General features: G+C 36.0%; 1 protein-coding gene across 4 annotated transcripts in view; it reads left to right on the forward strand.

Moving 5' to 3' along the window:
- Nucleotides 1-1,637: 1,637 nt before the first annotated feature.
- Nucleotides 1,638-24,993, forward strand: part of TASOR (transcription activation suppressor) — a 50,873-nt gene continuing 27,517 nt past the window's right edge. For 3 of the 4 annotated variants that reach the window (XM_090283998.1, XM_090284000.1, XM_090284001.1), the window contains exons 1-11: nt 1,799-2,178; nt 10,587-10,732; nt 12,173-12,265; nt 12,907-12,979; nt 13,415-13,506; nt 13,993-14,154; nt 15,973-16,097; nt 18,186-18,217; nt 18,893-18,998; nt 21,129-21,232; nt 21,313-21,416. In XM_090283998.1, coding sequence (XP_090140124.1) covers nt 1,860-2,178; nt 10,587-10,732; nt 12,173-12,265; nt 12,907-12,979; nt 13,415-13,506; nt 13,993-14,154; nt 15,973-16,097; nt 18,186-18,217; nt 18,893-18,998; nt 21,129-21,232; nt 21,313-21,416 — 1,356 coding nt within the window. In that variant the 5' untranslated portion in view covers nt 1,799-1,859. Of the gene's footprint in view, nt 2,179-10,586; nt 10,733-12,172; nt 12,266-12,906; nt 12,980-13,414; nt 13,507-13,992; nt 14,155-15,972; nt 16,098-18,185; nt 18,218-18,892; nt 18,999-21,128; nt 21,233-21,312; nt 21,417-24,993 lie in introns of all 4 variants that reach the window. The other variant, XM_090283999.1, reaches the window with a different exon arrangement.

Below are 24,993 nucleotides of genomic sequence, written 5' to 3' on the forward strand. Positions count from 1 at the left end.
CTTTTACACAAACTATTTACTAAACGGATTAATTGTCTTACACTCACGTCGTTCCATTTACTCAGCTGATTCAAATATGCTGGGCAAACCATGATTTAGCTTTTCTATACAGTCTGTTAAACAGGGATGATATTTATCACAGGACATACGAATCCAACTTTCTTGCTGGCCTTGGTGATGTTCTTTAAGAAGCAGTCACATGGCAAGGTCTGGAGTTTTGTTTTAATTATAGATTTGGTCAGTCAGCTCCCTGGGACACAGCTGGAGTTTGAGAATAGAGATTTGGGTTCCAATCCTGATCCTGCTGCCAGGAGACTAAACTAGATGTCATCCTCATTTCTTCATCCAAATGCATGAAGGTGCAGGGCTGCTGTGATTAGGTCTTGGAGAAGTAGTCAAGTGTACTTTACAATGGACTTAATTTGACCTGACTTCAAATTCTGATTTTGTTAACTTCATTTGTTCAATGTCTTGAAATATTTATTTTAAATTGTGCATAATATAGGCAGGCATAGCTCAGAGATATTGCAGGTTTGGTTCCAGACTACCACAATAAAGTCAGTTGTAATCTTTTTGTGAGTGGAAGGTCTGGCCTTCAATTTCTAAAAAACGAAACATCTGTGAAGCTCACTCAAGCGAAGCACAATAAAACAAGATATAGTACTTTGGTAGCTCCCTATATTTGTTGTTGTGAGGATTAAATAGAGATAATGTATGTACCAGGCTTTGTCCAGCGTCTGGCACATATAAAGCACCCAGTAAATACTGTCTGTACTCATGATAACCCATGATAGTAGTTTCATCCTTGTCAGCATAAACTATTCAAAAGGGCTTCTACTTGATTGTTTTAAAGTACCACTTGCTAAATATTTTTAAATGTGGCTGTAAACGTTTATATATATATATTTAATATACACTCACTATAGGAAACCGAAGACACCAACATTTAAGTCAGCAGCCCTTCCCCTCAAGCTCACCAGAACCAAGTTCTGTAAACACTAGGCTGTTAAGTCTTATCAAAGGAACCCAGGTATAAGTATTTGTGTGAGACGACAGCTGACTCTTACTCTTTAAGATAAAAGAAGGGGGGCCGATTGTAATATTCTATTGCAAAGGTGCAAGACCAAGATCCTGAGGGAAAGGCACCTAGCTGAAGTCGCTGAAGTCGGGTGAGGCTTTGCCCTAGGCTTTGAGGCTCTTGTGGTGCAGCCCATTTTCCTATCTCCTGTATGGGCTTCTATAAGCATGCCGACATCATCCCACACCCATTGTTTGAGTCCGTGGCAACTCGTGCACAGCAATGAGGTAATCTTGTTCTGAAATAGGCGAAGCCTGTTCTACCGGTCACGGCGGCGAGTCTCCCTGGCCTGCTGCGCCGACTAGGTGCGGTCCCAGAGCTAGCTACTCTTCAGGAAGGCCATTCAACCCGCATACAGCCTCGGCGTCGAGGTACTCGCGGGGCGTTGCGGTCGCCCCTTTTGGCGGGTTCTAGCGCGCCCAGGCTCCGCCCCCTGGCGCGGTCTTACCCGCACCCGCGGAAGTGGGTGCCGCACCCCCATTGGCGGAGCGGTCCGTGTTGACACCGCCTCCTCACGGTTCAGACGCGAGCACGTTGAGTGGCGGGGGCTGGCTGAAGAACTGCACGAGAAAGGAGCGGTTCCTGGGGCTGGACGGCACGGTTCGAGCTCCCGCCTTGGGGCCCGCGAGAGGCTCCTGGATCGGGAGCGCAGCCCATCGCCACGGGGGGGAAGGGGGTGGGTGGGCTGAGAGCAACTAGGCGGCGACGCCGGCCTGCCGCCCCTCCCCCCCACCCCCGTCGACCTTGTTGGCAGAAGCTTCCCGGGGCTCCTCACACCGGTATGATGGCGACTGCTGCTGAGACGGAAGCATCTACGCCGACAGACTCGAGCTGCGAAAGTGGCGGCGGTGGCGGGGACGAGGAGATGAAGCTGGCGCCTCCGGAGATTGAATCTTCCCCACAAAATGGCGGCGGCGGCCTCAGCATCACGGAGCCCAGCGGCGGTCCCGGGCCTGAGGAGACCGCGGCGGCCGTCAGCCAAGAGCAGCCTCAGGACTCTACTGAGGCGGGCGCGGCCGCTCTCCTCAAAGGCCCGGAAGAGCCCGAAAGACCTTTTAGGAGGATTTTTCAGATCCCCAGGAAGAGCAGAGAAAAGAAAGGTGGTGCTTCCCCTTTTCCCCAACCCCTCTTTCTCTCTCCCCTCCATCTTTTCATTAGAATCTGTCTCCTCTTCTCACACCCAAGCGAGACACGTAACCACGCATGCAGCGCCAGCCGCCTCTCCCCTCACTGTCACGGCTGCCCAGCTGCTGCGCTTGGTGCGAGAGGAAAGCGGTGGAACCACGCTCCCCTGGTCCCCCTCTCCCCGTGGAAGTTGGAAGTAGCTCAGGTTTGAAGCTTGTCCGTAAGGCTGCAGCTCCCAGAGAGGAAAGATGGTGCTCGGCGCCCCTCCCTCCCACCCCTCAAGGCAGAAAAGCTGATGTGTCCTCCTGAGGATGCTTCTGAGAAGTCTCACTGTGGAAATAGCCCGTGGCCATGGATTCTGGAGCTTTCTCCCAGGCCATTGTTCAGAGGATCACAAGTGCTTCTCCCTGTGGAAATTCTTCACCTCTATGCATCTACTTGAAATTTGCTGGATGTCAGCGTCTTCCCTTGTTAGAAATATCCATTAGATGTGATCCATGCACACTGCTATTTTCCATCACACTTCATTTCCATGTAGATTTTTCTTATTTTTGAAGCGTTTGATTAAATAGGTCTCTCTTTTTAAATCCAAACTTTAGTGTATTTTTAAATTGTATTTGAGAAGAATGGGAAGGTAGGTCCTTGGTGCAGTAACTTCCCTATGGAAAAAAATAGGGAGAGGTTAGCTTGTGCCCAAGAAACACCAATTTAATATTGCAGATGAGAACTTAAGATTTAAAAAAAGTCCAGTCTGATTTTTGGAGCCAATATGGGAGAAGTTAACATGAACTACATTTTCCTTTTTTTAAACTTAATGCCATATTGTGACACAATTTAATGGAAATCAAAATTATTGTTTTATAGTACTATTTTTGACTATCCTGTGATTTGGGATATTCTGGATTTAGACAATTTAAAGTCTCTTTTTTGATTTACTGCGTGGTTCAATTTGTCATGATTTGCTTTGGAAAATAATGGGATTCTTTTTTTCATTTTGAGAAAACTTAATTCTAATTTGAATCTTAGTAAAGACTCAGGATGTGGAATGAAGCATGTGCTTCTTTCCAGTGTGCACAACCAGTTCCATTTGCACCATTGAAATTGTTCGTCTTTTATCAGTTAGATACACATAAAGCAAACTATTAATTTCAATTTGGATGACAAAGCGAAGGAAATCCTTGTTAGAAACCATGGTGACAAAGGTGAAGTTACCTTTTGTTCACCAGCATGAGGAACGTTTCTAGAAATATCTTTTAAATGAGTTAATGTAATATATTTTAGGGCTCAAGGGGATGCTTGTAGAGGTGCTTAATTCTTCTGATTTAGATCTATAGTCTATTTGAGGAAACTTAGATGCCCAGCTTAATTTATCAGTTGATAGTAGGTTGGAAGTACATTCAGATGGGCTCTGGTTATGAGGTAGGAGTGAACTTTTTTTTAGTTTGATAAAATTTTGAAGTCCATTTATTTTTAGGTTTTAAGTGTCCAAAATATGGTTTATGGCACATCATAAACCATAATGTACCACCTTTTACCTTTTAATAGGATCAGAAAACTGGCCTAGAAACTCACAGCTTGGTTTGAAATGAGGGAAGGCACTAGGACATGTTGAAAGGCACAATGTTTGTGTCTTTTTAATAAGATAAATTGTGAAACTGCTGTGTTTGACTGCACTAAATGTAATATAATTGAGAAATTAGGATATATGAAACTTGTTTTCTCTCCTGAGTCTGATCCCCCTTGGGGAAAATTTATATTTTCCATTTTCACTTAGTGGCAAATCGTTGTTACCTTTCTCTTTGTCAGGGAGGTTGTGTATAAGGAAAATATAAAACAATGGACTTTTTCCATGTTTAGTAAAAATGAGTAATTTTTAACTTGTCTAAATATTTATACACTGAGCAGCAGGTATTCAAATAGTGCAACAACAATTTAAATAGAGCCTTTAAAAATTAAATAAACAGCTATTTTACCACCATGGACTTTATCCTATCTAAGCAGAGAGCAATTGGTGCTTGGTGATAGAATATAGTAGAAAAATTCAACTTCTCATTTAAAAAAAAATGCTTTATCAGAAACAGTGCAGCAGATACTGCTGATTTTACATTTCATTTCAAAATCATCTCCTGAAAATCTTGAAAGGTATAAGATTTGGCTAGGTATTAGTTTTGAACATCTAAGTCTACTAGTCATGATCATTTTTAGTAGACACCTGCTTGAACTTTTTAATATCAAAGGTTCTGTTGCATTCATTTCTTAATATGGCAAACCTTCTCTTGTGGCTATGCTTTTCCAGTGAAATTTAAGATTAGGACTTGAATATTTTTGGTACCTTAAAAGTAAATGCACTGACTTAGAAAGTTCTTTTCTTGGTCTTGACCATAGTGTAACATCCAAAGTACTGCCCTTCTAATGAATAATATTGACAAGTACTTTATAGTGCTTATTCTAAGTAGTTTATATGTATTAACTAAATCTCAACAATACTATGTGGTAGGTACTATTCCCATTTCATAGATGAGGAAAGTGAAGTATTGGAAGGTTAAATAACTTGCCCAAGGTCACACACAGATAGTAGATGGAGCTGGAGTTTGAACCTAGGTATAGAGCAGGGACTGGTCTTGTGGAAGACATTTTTTCCATGGATCAGTCAGCGGGGGTGGGGTGGGGCGTAGGGGTGTGGTGTGGTTTCTGGACTATTAAAGTGCATTACATTCAAGCTCACCTCCTGGGCAGCCTGGTTCCTAATAGGCCCTGACCAGTCCCATAGATGGCCCAGAGGTCACTACTCAAACTATAGCAAACATTTTCTTTTTTATAATATGAGTTTTATTTAGGTTTTGATCTGACCTATATTAAAAAAGTGGTTTTTTAACCTCTTAAATTTAGAAATGTTTATTTAGCATGTCTTTATCTTTGGGAATTGAGATTATGTTCATTTAAAATTAATGTATTTAGCCAGTACTGACAAATTAAGTGACCTACCTATTGACTGGAAGAGTAAATTTTTACTCATTGTATGTTGTGTTATTTATTGGCTGGGCTATTTAATATAGTAAAGAGTCACAGTTCTACATTTAACAAAATTGTAGAATTGCATTTTGTTAGTAGGTGTTCCACTATTGCCTTCTTTTACTCTCAAATCTAATACTGTAAGTCATCAAAACGATCATTGTATTTGATACAGTTTTCTTTCTCCAAAGTTCTTGGGAAATCATTTTCTATAAAATGTTTTTTTTTTTTTTCATTAATGTTCTGTAGGGCACAAGATTAACTGCTCATGTGCCTGTGTCTCATGCATGTGTCTCACAAATTAACTCCTCGCTCTGGTGCACCGGCATCCATACTGGTCTAGTCTGTGGCTAATTCTTCTCCCGAGCTCCCATCTTTTCCCACAAAATTTGCAGTTGTCTTTTTGAGGACTTTGGAGCAGAGTCTCCTTAAGGAAATTGGCATGGCGTTTGAATAGTTACATGTGAATGACTGGGTTCTAAGTCCCATAGATTTCCCTCCATAGCAGTAAACCTAAGAAGGAAAGTAGGCAGAATCCAGTTATCCACCTAAAATGTTTGATAGGTGCATGTAAATATTAGGTAATAGAAGTAAAGTTTTCTTTGACCTAGTCTCTAGTCCAAAAAAAGGCAACAGTGTCATACTTGTACTTGTTTCCACAGATCTGCCATTCCTAATTCTACAGTATGTTCAACATTGGTTTAGAGATGAAACACCATTCCTAAAGTACTGTGTCTGTAGCAATTTTATTAGACTGAAGAAAAGTGGTTTTTAAAGGAAATTATAAGACAAATGGATATTTATTATACTTTAATCATTAATACTAGTAGGCTTTAGAGAAGTGGATTCAGAGATAATTGCAGACCACATGTGATCCCCAGCCTCTTAGTTCCTTTTCTTCCATGAATTAGTTACTTTAAGTTGGAATATATAGTTCATATTGTCCATTTGTATGTTTTGATAAGTGGTCCATCTTTTAAAAGTTAAGCTTGTTTTTATGTATATGTATATAATCAGTTTTTATTTTTAACATATAGACAAACACAAAGAGCAGCACTGACACTAATACATTGGTAAAGGTAATTGAGAAAACTGTTCCTTTGACTAAGGAACTATTTGATGACCTAAATTTTATGTCTTTTTCAACTGTTTAAATAGAACATTAAATTTTGAGTATGTTTTATATGCTCCCAGTAATGAAAAATATTTAATGGTAATCGGACTGGGAGTCAGGAGACCTGGATTCTAGTTCCGACTCTGTGATATGATGTTTCCTTATCTGAATTATAAATCTCCAAGTGCCTTTGTAAATCCATTCTGCAATCCTATAAAACACATTTATGATCACTTTTGTCGATGGGGTTGTGAATTACCAGAAATCAACCCTTCGGTTGACATGCACTTGACAGAGGTCCAATACATAAGTAAAATTATGTTTATGTGTGGAAGAATTGTTGCTGCTGCTGTTAACCTTTATAAACCAAAAAAAGGATGTATGGCTTTTGGCCCTGTTACATGCATTAAAACGAAAAATAGAAGCGATTTGGGAGAAGACACATAAGAGGGTAGAAATAGCATAATTTTAGGCATCAAATTCTTTTTGTTTTATAGCTAATTTCCTATAAGGGTTCTATATGACTTCCTGTTCTAAAATGAGGAAAAATACATACTTTTCTAGTTCTTGGAAATACTAGTTTGAGTTCTTATAGACATAACTTTTTTTTTTCCTGGTTCAGGATACAAGATTTGGAGTTCTGGACATCCTGAGTTTGAATGCCAGCTGCACTATTCATTACTGTGTGTCCTTGGGCATGTTAACTTTAGCTACTCAGTTTCATTTGTGAAATGGGTATAATGAACTAAATAGGGTGGCTTTGATGATTAGATGATGTTATGTATGTAAACCTCTCTTAGTACAATATTTGAAAAGTAGTAATGACCCAGTAATTATTAGACTCAATAATTGTCAGAATCCAGAGAACAATATATTGTATACTGACTTTCTGAAATGAATGATTAATACATAAACGGTTTCCCATTTGAAGTCACAGGGTTGTTTATTGCCTCAAAAAATGGGCGATAATTAAGATTATGATGTATATATATTTTCTGTAAAAGAAACAACATAATATGTTGATCAGGGTATATTTAGTATTGAAAGTATTATTAAGGACAAGATAGACCACCAGGGAATGTACATTCAAAACAAAATGCTTAAATTTCTAAACTACCATTATTGGCACATTGACCTGAATCCTTAAAAATAGAGCATAATTTTATTTTTGTAGAAGTGATAATTGGGAAGAAAAAGAAATTAAAACTCTAGCTGAACTAGTCTAAAAACCAGCTGAGGCATTTGAAATGTAAAATACCCAAGACATGGTTTATTGTTAAATCTTGTACCTTTTTAAATATTTTCATTCATAAGATTTTTTTTTTTCCCCCATTGACACTTGTGTATAATTGACTCTTTAGGACATTGCTTTGGGATGAAACAAATGTTAAATACTTTTTGAGACTAGAAACTTTTTAAGGATTTTATTTTATTTTATTTTTTAGAGAGAGGGGAAGGGAGGGAATAAGAGATGGAGAAAAAAATCAATGTGTGAGAGAAACGTGATGGGTTGCCTTCCACTTGCCTATAACCCAGGCATGTGCCCTGACCTGGAATCTAACTGGTGACCTTTTGGGTCTCAGGCAGCACTCAGTACACTGAGACACACCAGCCAAGGCTTGAATTTTAATTGCTATATAAATTTACACAATTTAATGCTTAATATTTCACTTATAATTAGATTGATGGTGGAAATAGTGTTGGGGCAGGTTAACTAAAAAAAAATTTATGTAGACTTGTAAAATTTCCAAGAAATTTGAAGCCATGGGATACTTGGGTAAATTTTAGAGATCTGAAATCACTTGTTTAGAAACATACAAATCAATAATGCATTGTTTTTTTATTTTTAATTTATATTGACTCTATAGGGGTGACATTGGTTAATAAAATTATATAGGTTTCAGTTACACAATTCTATAATATATCATCTATATTTTGTATTGTATGTTCACCACCCCAAGTCAAATCTCATTTCATCACCATTTAATCCCTCCCTTACCCTCTTCTACATCCCCCACTCTTTTTTCCCCCTCTGGTAATCACTATATTGTCTGTGTCTGTCTGAGGTTATTATTATTTTTTTTTCTGTTAAATCCCTTCACCTTTTTCACCCAGCCTCCCAACCCACCTTATCTCTGAGAGCTGTCAGTCTGTTCTCTGTATCTTTGAGTCTGTTTCTATTTTGTTTGTTGCTTTTTCTTTTTCTTTTTTTTTTTTTTTAATTTTGTTCATTGGATTCCACATATAAATGAAATCATATGGTAGTTTAAAATCATGCTTGGCTCATTTTGGATGTGAAAGCTTGTAAAGACTAGTCCTCATGCTGTTTTTCTTGCCAAGTTTTTTTCTAGTTTGGACAGTTGCAGAAAAGTTTTCCTACCACATTCTATTGAACAAATTTGAATTTAGAGAATGTATATCTCCTTTTGAGCTTTCATTTTGTTTTGTGTAGTACTGAATTATTGACTATATGAGACCTAATTTAAAATTACTTTTTTTTTTTAAGACAATTGACAAAGTGTTCTCATTTTCCTTTACTCACTTAGTCATTCAATTTGGGGCCGGTGCTCATAGTTCTGACTATTGGTATGGTAAAGACAGAGTAACGAGCAAGGTATATACAGTATTGCTTTCATAAAGCTTATAATCAATAGATTACTGAGGATATTCATGTAGTACAAATCAGGGTGGTTTTGAGTGCTACTTTTTTCCCCCAGTTAACTCCCAGTGTCTTTATTGCATTATAACTATGTTGATGTTATTTTCAAAAATATGTTTAGTCTGTAATTCCACAGTAGTAACCATTTGTACAACATGCATTCTATCATTGAAAGCTACATTTTTACAAATGCTTTTTTAAAATATATATTTTTTAATTTAATTAATTTATTTTTAGAGGGGAAGGGAGGGAGAAAAGGAGAGAAAATGAATTGGTTGCCTCTCAAATGTCTCCAACTGGGGACCTGGTCTGCAACCCAGGCATGTACCCTGACCCCGGGAATTGAACCAGTGACCTTTTGGTTTGCAGGATGACACTCAACTCACGAACACCAGTCAAGGCTACAAACACTTTTGTAATATATATGTGGCTTGGTAGATTAATGGATGAATGAATTTATCATTTAACATCATGTCCATAATAACTATAGAAAATATAATAAAAACATATTAGTCGCTGCTGTTTAGTAACTTTTAAGAGGATGTGTAAGAGAACACTTTTCATAAGTGTTTTGTTTGTGCCATTTCTTGACTCTATAAGTAGTTTGAAAGAATAGTAATAAAGTATAACATAAGTTATCTACAGTGAAAAAATAAGTGGTTCCTTTTTGGGTTGGGGAAAATTTATATATGTACTTGATATTTGAAATTTAGTAGGAACTTAAACTATTTCATACATAAAGTGGAAATTTAAGGTTATTAGACCAGTAATCCACTGGTCCAAGAATGATACATAAGTATTTTAAAAATTAAAAGGGTATGGAATAGCTGGAGGAGTGGAAAGTAAAAACCTTTATTGTCTTTGTGCCAGATGCTGTGCTTAGAACTTTTTTATGTGTCATTTCATGTGGCATGTGTGGCATATAGTAGTTACTAGGATAGCTATATTTATTCTACAGATGAGAGAACTGAGTTTATGTTTGGTTATGTAATTAATTTACCCAGGGTCTCCAAAAGCCAGAAAATGCTAGTTAGGATATTTGCATTCATGTTTGACTGTATCGCCACATCTTTTCACTGAGTTTTCATAATAAATGTCCTACCACTCTATATTGGTAATACAAGGTGCCAGTGGATGCAGCATATCTAACTTTGTACTAAACACCAAATAGAATCATTTTATTGTCTTTATCTTATTAAATGTTTTTATGCTTTATCATTGAGGGTATAAGTATTTAGTTTGGTGAGATAAATGATCCACTATTGCAGTGTAACATAAATAGGAATTGAGATGAGTATATGGGCAGGTTCTTATGAGAGTCTTTTAAGCTGGTTAGGTTGCCTAATGTGGCATGCCTACGGTTTGCAAAATTATAACATCATCTGCATATGTAATGCCAGGTGCTCATTGCTGAAGGAACTCGTCAGTTTGGGCAACTAATTTTAATTTTTCTTAAGTGAATCAATAAGTATCTCTTGCATATCACTAAGTAAGATAATCTTAAAACCTTTTAAAACTTTATTTAAAAGCCCACAAAATTATAAGAAACTACATTTAAGATGGAATAACCTTAAAATTAATAATATTTTTTATTTTAGCACTTTTTCAGCCATTAACTCCAGGATCTCGTGAATTTGAAGATGTTTTAAATATTCTCCATTCATCTTACCTTGAACCAACCTCAGTAACAAATTTCAACTACAAACGTGCTTGCTTGGTACATAATGAGCTTTTGGAAAAGGAGGTATGTTTTGAATTGTGATTGTTGTCAGAATCTGCAGACTCAATTAGTAGCCTGGAATTTGTTTTACTTTCCTTTTCTTTAAAAATGCTAAAGTTTTTAGGAAAGCCAAATTATGGAAAGGAAAACAAGTTTTAAATGACAATTTTCCCCCCAAATGTTGATAAATTACTACAGTGGTCTGCTGTTAATGTGTGTTATGTAAAATAACTTCTTTTATTAAAAATGAATCTTATGCATAAGGATAGCTTATTGCTAATGACTTAATTGTAAATTAATAACAAGGTTTATTGCTCTTTCAAGTACATGCTAATTAAACGGAATTTCTAATCATACAATATGTCTAAATTGCAAGATAATGAAGTCAAATGTGTATTCTTTTTTCAGATATGCTTAATCTTTTCCCCAATTGTTGCCTGATGATTGGATTATATTATTATTAGCTGAAATTCTTAGTGAAAACGTATGAACAAAGGGAAACAGTTGTAAAGCATGTTAGATAGTGAATTTATGTTTCATGTATGTATTAGAATATTCTTTTGAGTTTTGATTTAGGAAAAGCCAACCTGTCGTTCTGAAGTAATATAAATAAGGTGTTTACACATATTTGATGTATATATTGCTTTCTAATGTATATGAAAAACTGTTATTTTTGTACTTTTATAAGTTGGTTAACCCAGTGCTGCCAGAATTTAACTTTGAAAGGATCCCTATTTTACTGGCTCTAAGAAAAAATGAAAACTTTGGTAATTTAGTGTGGTTTTATGATATGATAGAGATTATTTGTTAATTTTATATGAAAATTTACTCTATAGATCTCTGATTATGTTATTGAAGATCAGCAATGATCTGCATACTACATATATTAAATCTATTAGACGTGGGCTACGTATTTTTAATGTATATCTACTTTCATCTAAAAGCAAAAACCAGCCATTTTTTTCTAAACTGTTCAGTTCAGATGTACTTAGACCAAATCACTCTTTCATCCTGGAAATATGTATGGAGCACGTTTTATGTACTTGGCATTGAGAATACACTTATTACAAAATGGAACATTTTTTTCTTGTCTTAATTGAGTTCATAGTTAAGAAGTTGGACATTTTACAGAGATTTATTAAACCATTTCCTCTGTACAGTGCACCACATTCAATAAAATGAAAGATCCAAAGGTAACTAAAACATGAACTTAAAAATCTATGGGAGAGTTGAAGTGGTAACATTTTAATAGAAATTAAGTTAAAATTGATAAATACTAGTTGCTTATTTGACTATTGTAAAAGTAAAGAACCAATTAAAACAGGAGAAAAATGAAAGCGTAGAAATTACAGGTACAGATAATTTCTTCTTTGGTAGGTTTGGAATTTTTTAGAAATAAAATTTCTGAAACTTAGAAAATGTAAACACATGCTACAGAGTTGTTATAGGTTTAATTTTATTTAGTTTACAGAAAAGCGAAGAGAATTGAAGTTTGATGGCCGTTTAGATAAAGAACTTTCAGAATACTATGCATTTCTCATGGTTGATCGATATCAGGTGAGTGACCCCTTTTTATAAAAAGCAATTTTAGGATGTTCCCATTGTAAGGTACTAATTTTTTAGTTATTCAGTAGTACAGTTGATAATTATAAACAACATTTTCTTGATGTGTAAGTAGAAAATACTTAGTAAGGCAAAGGTATTTCTTTGTTTTGTGGATTTGTTTTTCAAAAGTGCTCGTTATTTTTTTTTTCTGACCAAATCTGTTTTCTTTCCCTAGAATGTGCTCGATAGTTAATAATTTTCCTTTATTAAAATAGATTTTCTCCCATATTATTGATTGTATGTGTTGGGAACTATTTTTTCTCCTTTAATTGAAGATTTTTTTAGGTGAAATTACTTTCTCTTTAAACATATGGCTAGTTGTGATTCGCTCTAAAAGGATATGTTTATGTATGAGTGACATAAATTCTAAGTTATCTGTCACATCTAGCATAAACAAAAATGGATTTTAGCTATAGTTACGTTGGAATTGTAAGCCAGTTTCACGTTGATATTTAGTCATAAATTGGCATATATAAAAAATATAATGGGCAAAATACATAGAAGCTTAGATTTGATTTAAAACAAGTTTACAAATTATCTTTTCACACTTTTCATGTATTAAGATTGCAAGATGAAGTATTTTGTTTATTTAGGTTCAAAGCATATGTGAAAAAGGATTACAGGTGGGCCACTCCAAAATAACAATTCTTGGCAGTCCTTCCATGGGTAATCTTTTCTTTTTTCATTTATTTACTATTAAGTTGCCATTTTAAAGTAAATTATCTAATTTTGCTACAGTCCTTATAATTAAATTTATGTATGTATTGTCATGTTCCCAGAAAAGGAGACTAATTTTAGGTTCTGTGATGTAGAAGCAGTTTTATTCTTTGTTTCTGATTTTTGCATGCTCCAAATTGATAGAAAAAAAAAAATTATCTTTTTGTTAAATGTCTTAGTCTAGTCCTAGTAATTTTGAAAAATTTGATTAGTTGCATGTTTTCTTCTGGTTTTATTTTTGCTTTGATTAAATATTAGCTGTCTTAACTGTCATTACATTTTTAAAAGGTGTCAGTCATATTATCTCATTAGATTAGATATTTACTTTTTTGTATTCTTGTCCTTATTCAAATTCAAATTTAAAAAATTTTCTCTCTTTACTAGGTATCTATCTTTCTAGGTATGCTGATTTATTACAAGCTAATCCTTTGGAAGCTGGAGCAGTGGGTGATATTATTATTTTTAAAATAATCAAGGTAATTTCAACTTTTATGTTTCATATATCAAAGACAGCATTTCATTTGGGTTTTAATTGCCTGCTTTTAGAAGTTTGATTTAATTAAAAAACTGCTTGATTGTGTTTGGTATAAAGATACTTTTGAATGGTTTGCCATCTTTGATGTAAACTTACTATACTTCAGAGTTTGGTTTCCTTTCCAAAGAATAGAATGAAGAAAGGAGGGTAATAGGTTGGTAATGCCATTTAGGCTAGTGAAGAATATTGTCAATAATTTTTTTTATTTCTTTGTTACAGAACAAATTCAGACAACACTTATTTTCATAGTTAACTTTTTCTTCTGCTTCAATATTGGTGAAAAGTGTTGGGTGTTATTTAGTACCAGATATTAAAGGAAGAAAACTGTTGTTATGGGAGATCTATATTCAAGGAAGTATTCTATCAGAGAAATTTCATTAGTCAATTATTAGGTTTGGGTGGACTTTAAAGGTTTTCTCTATTTTAGGGTAAAATAAAAAGTATATACGACCCTATGGGTGTAAAAAGTTTGGAATCTTCATTAAATAAAAGTGCGTTAGACCCAACACCAAAGCATGAATGTCACGTGTCAAAGAATGCCAATAGAATTACATCACTTCTGGCTTACCGAGCCTATGAGCTTACTCAGGTAGGTACCTGAATCCATTTTAGTGTTATGACCTGATGATATTTTTTGTCACCGAATCCTTTAAAATGTCTCACTTTCGGTTCCCTCTGCCACCACACCAGTCTAGACTCTGGTTTTCACATTTGACTGCCAGACTCCAGAGTCTCTCACTGCTATTTGTTCAGTGTTTCCAAGATAGCTCAGAAACATAGACTTAGAGATAATATTCAGATTCCTTAGCTCAGCTTACCCTGCCTGAAGACTGTTACCTCCGTGTGTGTGTGTGTGAAAGAGAGAGAGAGAGAGAGAGAGAGAGAGAGAGAGAGAGAGAGAGAGAGATCTGCCCTCAACACACCTCATTTCATTTTGAAGCCTTGGCTTTTCTTGGCCTAGGAAGATCTGCCTATAAAATACTATTCATCCTTCAAGACAGAGTTGAAGCGCCTTGAAACACCTTAATTCATATTGTTTTGTACTATTGATTTGATAGATATTTTCTACTTTTATTAAAATTTTTCAAAGATGCAAACATAATTTTTAAGCTTTAGTCAGATGTAATTGATATACAGTAAACTACACATACTTAAGTGTTCTAGGGATGAATTTTAGTCTTTATGTTTTTATAGGATGTTTGACTATGAAGTAATGTTACTGTTTTTAACAAATGTATAAAAAAATGTATGTGAAAAGTAGTGGTGCTAATCTCCTTGGAAATTATTATTTTTCTTTATTACTTTAGTTACATAAAATAAAATTTATTCTTCCTCTACTTATTTTTTATTCTCATCTGAGCACATGCTTATTTAGAGAAAGGGGAAGGAAGGGAGAAAGAGAGGGAGAGAAACATCAGCTGGTTGCCTTTCATACATGTCCTGACCAGGTACCAAACCCACAACCTAAGCACATACCCTGACCGGGAATTAAACCCGCGACCTTTGTTTTGTGGGATGATGCCCGAAGAACCGAACCACACTAGCCAGGGTGCTCCTTTCTTTTTGAGGAATCTTAGTGGGCAAGACCTGTTGTTGGGGGTCTTTTAGCAAAAATTATATTTACCAAAGTCATCTGGATTGACTCATTTGATTATCTTCTGGACAGTAGTAGTATTGGTAGGTATGAGATACAACTATAGAGTAAGTATTGGCTTTTCTAGAAGAACTTTAAACTGGCTTGATATTTCCAAACATTTTCAGAGCAACAACAACATTATTGAAATCAATAGTATCCCAAGGGAATGGACTTGGAAGCACAATGCCTTCTTTGTAAACTGGGACACACTTTTAAATCTGCAAGTCACAAAACCCTGATCTAATGAATGTTTTGACTAGGTGAAAGGGAAAAGCAGATGGTAGTAGGAGATCAGCTACCTTTGTCACCTATGCTTGTGATCTCTTCCACCTCCCTTTTGCTGCTTTGTCTTTAGTTAGAGTCAGATGTTTTTTTTTTGACACGATGAACAACATAGTAGGTTTAGTTGAAGTTGTGTCCTTAGTATTTTATTTTTTGTATCAAATTGGCTTTTTTGGGCTGATGTGGGAGCCCCATTTATAACATTCTTATGAGGAAATTTGTAGACCACATTCCCAGTGATCAGCTCTTCAGAAGTAAACTTTTGCAATATCTATTAGTATCCTGGCATCTGATATATATGTGCAGAATATTTTATATCATAAAATAAAGTACAAATTATATCAGTTAAATTGATAAACAGTGTTTAAAGATACTTTCTGTTAGAGGCACATTTAAGAGTTAATGTTTCTCAAAAATCAGGCAGATGAATAGAAGATTTCCACTCTTTGCCTTCTTAAAGAAGTTAATTTTGCAATTTCTTATTTTTAGTATTATTTTTATGAGTATGGCTTTGATGAGCTAAGGCGAAGACCAAGACATGTGTGTCCATATGCTGTTGTGTCTTTTACTTATGAAGATGATATACAACCTGCGAAGTTTATACCTTCATCAAGGTAAGGTTTAGGAGTTTTAGACATTCAGAATGATATTATATTACATGTCCTGGACTGCCTCGTTAGAAGGAACACTTTGTTTTGTTCCCATTTTATTCCCTTGAAATAAATTAGATAAATAAATGTTCGTGGTGATTTAAAAGGTCAATCTGAAGGACAGATACTTAAACTATGTGAAAATACAAACTCAAATTTACTTGAACCTCACTGGTTAACCTCTTTTTTCCTTGATATTGAAAATTTGCATAGTTGAATAAATGCAGTTTTTAAAAGTGAAATTTTGTGTACTAGTTCTCCTAGAAAGGGGGAGTTTCTACTAAAGATGCCCAGCCCCACCTCAAACCAACTAAATCAAATATTTATTAGGTAGCTCAGGTACTAGTAGTTAAAAGCTCCCAGGTGGTTCTGATTTTACTCAGAGCTAAGCACCTTATATTATAACCTCTAATATAAGGTGACCAAATACAAAGGTGTTTCCCCCTTTTTTATTCCCATATGGTTATTCCAGAAAATGTCTTGGCAAAAATAAGTACAGTGGAACCTTGAGTCTTGAACTTAATTCATTCTGGAAAACTGTTTGAGAAGCAATTTGTTTGAAAGCCGAATCTCCTTTGTTTGTCATGTGAGAGACATGTGACTGATTGTGCAGGTATCAGCATGAAAGGGTTGTTGGGTAGAGAACCAAGACCAGAAGTTTTGTTAGACAACAAAGACATTTTTTTCCATAAACAACTTGGTTAGGAACCACATTATTCGAGAACCAACAGATTTGACAATAAACTTAGAAGAGTATAGGTGAAATGGTCAAATATCTACTTATTTTTACTTTGAGTGTCCATATTCAGAGTCATGTATGATATCTATTAATTTAGAAATACTGCTGTTTTAAAAAGCCACATTTCATAAAGCATATTATACATTTTTGAGATTGACCTCTTTATCAGTTTCCAGATCAAATCATCTTGTGTTCATTTCAGTTTGAGATCCAGCACTTTTTTCATATCAGTGATTGGTCCTGGAAACCATCCATAGCCACAAGTATGGATTCATATAACATCCAGACAGTTCTGTTTTTGTGTGTGTGCATGTGTGGACTTACATTTATTATCTTCATAATACATTTACTATAGTGTCTTTCAGCAGTGATCTTCAAAAGGCACTCATCACTTAACAATTATGAGGTCATGCTCCCAAGAATAATGACTGTCCATTCATTTTCTTTGCTTCCTATTTGATTCCAGCTGTTGACTTTTATAGCATTTAAAACAAGCATTGATTGAACATCCTTGCTGTGCCTTGAATGTCATCTTGCCTCAGGGCCTCTACATTTGCTGTTCCCTCTCTTTCCCCAATTAGCTGCATAATTTACACCTGCACTTCTTTCAGATCTCTCCTTAAAAGATGACCTTATCAGTGAGGTCTTCTGTGATTTTTCTTTTTTTTATTTTGGTTTTTCAATTACAGTTGTCCCCTTTTCCCCTAATTTCTCTCCCCCACCCAACCCACCCCCTCTCCCGCAATCATATTGATTTTTCTTTTTAACCCCTGTACTCTTAGTGTCTTTTTCTTTTCATCCCTTAGAATTTAAAACCATCATCAGCTGGTAAATTATGTACTTACCTTTCTGATTGTTGTCTGTCTCCCTCGAGTTATAAACTATGAAGTCAGGAGCTTATTCATCCATGTAGTCCATCTGTTACCTTAGAATATTAGTGAATATTTATTGAATGATGAATGAATATACTTAAATATATATTGAGGCCATTTCTTCGAATCTTATCACCAGAAGAAAGTAGTTGACAAAGACCTTAATGGAGTGTACTTTCTCCTGATGGATAGTTTTGGGGCAAACGGTCCCTTAATTTGGGGCAAATACAGTAATTAAGTGAAGGAAGTAACTTTTTTTCCTCTAAGTAGACTTGGATTTATAAAATGTTATAGTAAGTAATTAACTGGTTCCTCCTGCTTGGAGAGAGGCTTTCATTCTCTTATATAGTACAGTATGCCGTTAAAAATAGCACTTAAGGTCCTGAATGTTAACTTTTATGTTAGCAATTAGTAATTTTTTTTTTTTTAATTTATTTGTAGATCTAACAGCTTTAATGCAGATAGAAACACAGGTAAGATTCTTTCCTTTTGTTTTCTAAATCAAAAGAGTAAGTGCAGGTCGTAAAAAGTTAAGTGCTTTGTTTCATTTTTATAAGGAATGGGAGACTGCAAAGTATTGAAAAGGAGGGTAAGGTCATGTTATGATATAGTATCAACATTTGGTCATCCAAGCATAAAGTCTCCTTTAAGAAGCTACTTCTACTGTAAATAGACCAAAAGGTTTTAGCACTGTGACTGATAATGGTAAAAAATAAAACAAGTTTAACAACTCAGCCTTTTAAAAGGATTAAATTTCTCAGAAGTTTAGGTCAGGTTTCTCCACATGAGAAGAGATTGAGTACAAGAGAGGAGACATTGTAGGGATGTATGTAGGTAACCAGATTTAATATAGTCTCCTCTGGGAGAAATAAGAATGCAGTAACTATAGTGTCTTCTCAGCTTTCTGAAATGAAGACATTTAGACAAATTTGTTATTCTTTGCAGTTGGAATAATTTTGTAGGGGAAGTGATAGCTTAAACAAAAATCCTAATATTTGAACTCTCCTAAAAATAGAAATGTCAAGTATTTTGTTTTGTTGTTCTACAAAATCTTGTTTGTAGATATTTTTCCCCTTATTTCTAGTAAACATGTATTTGCTTCTGGGCTGCCAAGAATTCTCTCTCTCTCTCTCTTTTTTTAAATTTAGATAAATTTAACTACACGTTGTGGAAAGGACAGCTTTTAAATAAAGGAAAACTTTTGTGCTATATTTCTCTGAGGTCAGCCACTCGTGCTTTTTTGCCTATCAAACTGTAAGTATGCTATATAGCAAAAAAAAGAAAACAAAACAAAAAACAGCAATTTTGCTCTTTTGCTTTTCTTCCCCTTATATTTAAAATTTACTTTTGTCTGTAAGAACTTAGGTATAAATGTTGGTTTGTTTAAAAAAATATTGATTTGATATCTTAAAAAACTTAATTGACAAAATGAGCCCTTTGCTTTTCTGTCTTGATTTGAGGATGGGCTAAAAAGTCATACACATTTATGGCATAAAACTTGTTTGTAGTGAACTTAAATTTTAAAAGTGATTTTTCAGTGTTTTATCCTAGTTAGATATATTTTCCATTTAATAATTTGTTTTTTTAAGTATATTTTATTGATTATGCTGTTAACAGTTGTCCCAATTTTTTCCCTTTTGCCTGCCTCCACCTAGCAACCCTGCCCTTAGTTCATGTCCATGGGTCATGCATATAAGTTCTTTGGCTTCTCCCTTTCTTATACTATTCTTAACATCCCCGTATCTATTTTGTTCCTAATAATTAGCTTTTTAATCCCTGCACTATTTCCCCAGTTTTGACCCCTCCCCCTCCAAGCTTATAACCCTCCAAATGATCTTCATATCTATGATTCTGTTTCTGTTCTGTTTGTTTGCTTAGTTTGTTTTTGTTTTGGTATTTTTTTAGATTCAGTTGTTGATAGCTGTGAGTTTGTGTTGATCCTCTTTTTCTTAAGTAAGTCCCTTTGACATTTCATATAATAATGGCTTGGTGATGATGAACTCTTTTAGTTTTACCTTTCCTGAGAAGCACTTCACCTGCCCTTTCATTCTAAATGATAGATATGCTGGATAGAGTAATCTTGGTTGTAGGTCCTTGCTTTTCATCACTGAATACTTCTTGCCAGTTCTTTGCCTGTCTTAGTAGTATGCCCTATGTAGCAAAGACACTTGTAAATTGTGTGGGGCAGATCCTTAGGTAGTTGTCAGTGTGGGGCCATTTGCTTCACTGCTTTATGGCTCTGTTTGTGGTGGGGAACTTGGAGACAGAACAGTTCTGCTGCCTGGCTTCTGGCAGTTTGCCCAGCACTTGCCTAGTTTCCAGTCATTTCACCCACTTCCTGTATGCGATTGGTGCCCTTCCAGTTGCTGCCTTGGGGTTTGCATACATTCTAAGACCAAGCAGGCCCTTTAAGGGGTAAAAATCGGCAGTTTCTTACACCGCTCCAGCCCCCACTCGTTTTTACAGTCAGAGGTAATGGGAGTTTATGTTCCCGGTGCTGGAATCCTGAGCTGTGCAGTCTGGCCTGGGGCAGAGATTGCTTGCTCCCAGGGTCTCCCTCCCAAACTTTTTCACCACTCGTGAATGTGGGACTTTCTATTCTGCTACCACCACTTGTCTGAGCCACACCGCCTCTCCACTGTGACTCTGCCCCTACTATCCATCTGGATAAATGTGCTTTAAGTCCTTGGTTGTTGGACTTCCATATAGTTTGATTTTCTGACAATTCTTGTTGTTATTTGCTTTTGAACTCTTGATTATAATTCATTCTATGGTTGCGTGAGGAGGTGATGTGTGTCTTATGCCTCCATCTTGACCAGAAGTGCCCATTTAGCAATTTGAACGTGATAGACTTAAAAGTAATCAGTTCTCTGTTGGGGACAGCTTTGATGTGGTAAGTTAAGTTAAATTTATAGGCTGTTTCAGTCTTGTGTAACATGTTGGAATAGAAAGGTCTAAAATTATCTTTGCTACCACCACAGTAAACATTATGGGCCTTTAAAAATATTTGATGGTTGTGTTAACAGTTAACAGTATATACTTGAGCTGTCTTTAATAAAATGATAACTTTATATCTTATGTGGTTAGTAATATTGGCATATAGAATTAGATTCAGGCTTAAAGTTGGAAGGTTTGTAATACTGCCAGGTTATCTTTCTATTTACTTGTGTACCTCGACTTCCAATATCAAATCCTCTTTAAAGTAAAGTATGGTATTAATAAATATGCTCTTCATTTTCCAGCAAGATATTTGTGTGTGTGTGAGTGTGTAAGAGAGAAATAGAGAGGGAGAGAGAGGATGAGAGAGAGAGAGAGAGAGAGAGAGAACCATTGCTGGAGTTAAAAGTACAGGTAATGAAATATGGTTTTTCAATTTTCTTTCAGTCCTGAGAAGTTAGATATTGAAACAGTTATGAGTATCGATCATCTGAAACAGAAAATTCCTCCAGCACTGTTTTACAAGGAAGCATACTTCAGTTCAAATGAAGGTAAAGTAATTATAATTTTACTGAAATAAAAGAAGCAGGCTTAAATTTGAATACTTACTATGTATTTTTTCTTATGTTAGTTTTGAAGAATGGAATGTATTGCAGTCTTTATGAAGTTGTAGAAAAGACAAGAATTGGAAGTAACATGGAGAGTTTACTGCAGAAACTGGAGAAAGAAAAACTTGTGAGTTAAATTTAAAATGTTCTTTCTCCTTAGGAACATGCATATTAATAAGGGATCATATTAATATTTCAACTTATTTTTGTCTCTGAACGTACTACGCGGTCTCTTTGTTGCTGCCAATTAGGTAATAGCATTTTACTATTGCATTTTGTACTCTCCTTTATAGCCATGATACTTAGACCTTCTAGACCAATCTTCTCATGAAGTATCTTTGTTTCATTTTGTGATTGTAACTGTAGTATTAAAAAAAAAAAGTTCTTCAAGGTCATTTATTTATGCAGAATATATAGTTCAGCAAAAGATGAGACAGAGAATGTTTTCTGTTCCATTCCTGAGTTCAGAAAGTAGAAGTGAAAATTTATAGATAGTAGGGTTGGATGGAATTACTCAGATAGATGTGGTTTGTTCCAATAGAGACAGTACCATATTTGAAGATTCAAAAAGAAGGTACTTTGTGAAGTTGAAGAAATAAAAGAACACTATAATAATTGGGAGAAAGGGATAGAACAAAAGTCTGGAAAAGTGTATAGAGGGCTCTCTCCTACAGCATCATTTAGGCAGTCTTCAAATGTTTTGAAAGTTTGGAATTGATAGAAGAGCAATGGGGTTTCTTTTTTTAAGTATATTTTATTGATTATCTTGTTACAGTAGTCCCAATTATTTTCCCTTTTGCTCCCCTCTGCCCAGTACCCTCCTTCCCTCAGCAATCCCACCCCCCTTAGTTCATGTCCATGGGTCGTGCATATAAGTTCTTTGGCTTCACCTTTTCCTATATTATTCTTAACTTCCCCCTGTCTATTTTGTACCAACCAATTATGCTTCTTAATCCCTGCACCATTTCCCCATTTCTCCCCCTTCCCCATCCCAGCTGATAACCCTCCAAATGATCCCCATACCTATGATTCTCTTCCTATTCTGGTTTGCTTAGTTGGATGTTGTTTTTATTTTTTAGATTCAGTTGTTGATAGTTGTGAGTTTGTTGTCATTTTAGTGTTCATAGTTTTGATCTTCTTTTTCTTAAATAAGTCCCTTTAACATTTCATGTAATAATGGCTTGGTGATAATGAACTCTTTTAGCTTTATTTTGTCTGGGAAGCACTTCATCTGCCCTTCTATTCTAAATGATAGCTTTGCTGGATAGAGTAATCTTGGTTGTAGGTCCTTGCTTTTCATCACATTGAATACTTCTTGCCAGTCCCTTCTTGCCTGTAAAGTTTCTTTTGAGAAATCAGCTGATAGTCTTACAGTCACTCCTTTGTAGGTAACTCTCTGCTCTTCTCTTGCTGCATTTAAGATTCTCTCTATATCTTGAATGTTTGGCATTTTAATTATGATGTTTCTTGGTGTGGTCCACTTTGGGTCAAACCTGTTTGGGACTCTGCTTCTTGGACTTGTGTATCTATTTCCTTTGCCAAATTTGGGAAGTTTTCCTTCATTATTTTTTCACATAAGCTTTCAATTTCTTGCTCTTCCTCTTCTCCTTCTGGCACCCCTATGATTCGGATGTTGGCATGTTTAAAGTTGACCTATAGGTTCCTAAGTCTCTTCTCATTTTTTTCAATTCTTATTTCCTCATTCTGTACTGGTTGACTGTTCTTTTCTTCCTTATGTTCCATATCATTGACTTGAACCCCAGTTTCCTTCCCTTCACCATTGGTTTTGTGTGGATTTTCCTTCGTTTTACTTAGCATAGCCTTCACTTCTTCCCTTATGCATTTGCCATACTCAGGCATTTCTGTGAAGCCTGTGAGCATCTTTATCAACAATCTTTTGAATTCTTGGTCTGTTAGGTTGGCTCTCTCCTCATCCGTTAGGTTGGTTCTCTCCTCGTCACTTAGTTCTCCCACTGGAACCTTGACCTGTTCCCCCTTTTGGGCCACACTTCTCTGTCTCCTCATCTTGATAGGCTCTTGTGTTTGTTTGCCTCTGTGTCTTAGAGTTGTCGTTCTTGTTACATTGTAAACAGCGGAGCCTTAGGGATTCATCAGTACAGGACAACCTGTTTCACCACATTGTGGCGCTGTCTAGATGAGTATTTCTTCTTCATATCTTTGTTGGACTTCCGTGCAGCTTGATTTTCTGGAACTTCTGGTTGTCTCCAGTTTTGAGGTAGTTGTATTCCTTCTTAGTTGTTAAGGGAGACTCGGCGTATCTGTCTAGGCCTCCTTCTTGGTCGGAAGTCCAAGAGCAATGGTTTTTAAAGGGAATGGGATGAGGTTTTGATTATATATACAGTATGATCAAATTTATGTTTCATGTCTCCTTGGTGACTATGTTCAGAAAGAATTGAAGGAGAGGAAGAGAGAGATGAGGTAGGAAACTATTAGAGAATGATGGGGGGTTGGATGAGAAAGGTAAGAATGAGGATACATTATAACAAGAGACTGATGTAAGAAATATTTAGTAGGTAGTATCCAGTTTAATAGATAGTATGTTGAGATTAGGTGAGGCATCATATTGTAATGCATTCAGGAATGAATGGAAAATGGATTTGTGTTGCTAATATGTACAATTTAGCTGAAGGAGAGGAGGTGGTTGCAGGGAAGGGTGATAGCTGTTCCGTCGTCGTCGTCGTCGTCGTCGGCAGCCGTCCGTCTCGAGAGACGATGGCGTAGCTTCCCGAGAGTCTATCTGCACCGCCGAGAATGGCTGTGCAGTCCGATTCGGGAGTGACAATCCCTGCCGCACTTGGTACAGGTGAAGGCAGATGGCTGTTGTTGCTGCTGCTGACGCTGCTTCCGCCTCGATCTTTTCTGTACCACCTCCTCGTTGCGTGCAGCCTCCGCGCGTGACGTACCTTGCCTGACCGCGAGCCTCCAGGCTAGGCGGTCGTCTGCTGAGAGAGATAGCTGTTCCAAGGTTTCTATTAACGTGAGATAGGCGAGCTCATGTTTAAATATTTAAATGCTGATCAGACTTTCCAGTGGAGAGGAAGAGAAGTTTTTTGTGCATGTATGCCATTTAATACAGAGTGTTCAGCAATTGACTTTTTATTCCTCACTTTTTTGAGCCTCAGTTTCAGAACCCACAACTTCATTTTTATTGTGTGTAGTTTTGATTTGTATACATATAAATTTGCTTAACCAAGTCATTGTTTATAGATGGGAGTGCCAAATTATGTACAAACTTATAGGCAGAATTTGTACACTTATGAATTGTTGGACACCCAGTGAAAACTCTGACCCACTGGTTAGGTACCTTTGGGGTAGGCCTCTTAGAACGAACACACACACACACACGCACATTCAATACATATGAAGATATTTTTATATTTACATTTCTTGTTTTCCTCAGAAAGCCTGTCTGTAATACAAGTAATTTCTCATGATCAAAATCTGTTCAATTCCTGAGTTCAGAAAATGAAAGTGGAAGTTTAGATAGTAGGTTTGGATGTGGTAAATTATCAAATCTGTTTAGTTTTTACATTTCAGAGAATGAATATTTAGAGTCTGGACAGTGAGGAGTTTATCAGAAAATTATAATATCTGTTCAGTTCCTAATAGTGAGGATACTGGCATTTTGTTCTTCATCTGAGCAAGGTTTGTGGAGGACTGGGTCTTCCCAGAATCAAGAGGTA

This window comes from Furipterus horrens, unplaced genomic scaffold (genome assembly GCF_987537825.1).
Source record: "Furipterus horrens unplaced genomic scaffold, mFurHor1.1.pri manual_scaffold_7, whole genome shotgun sequence".
Taxonomy (NCBI): Eukaryota; Metazoa; Chordata; class Mammalia; order Chiroptera; family Furipteridae; genus Furipterus; species Furipterus horrens.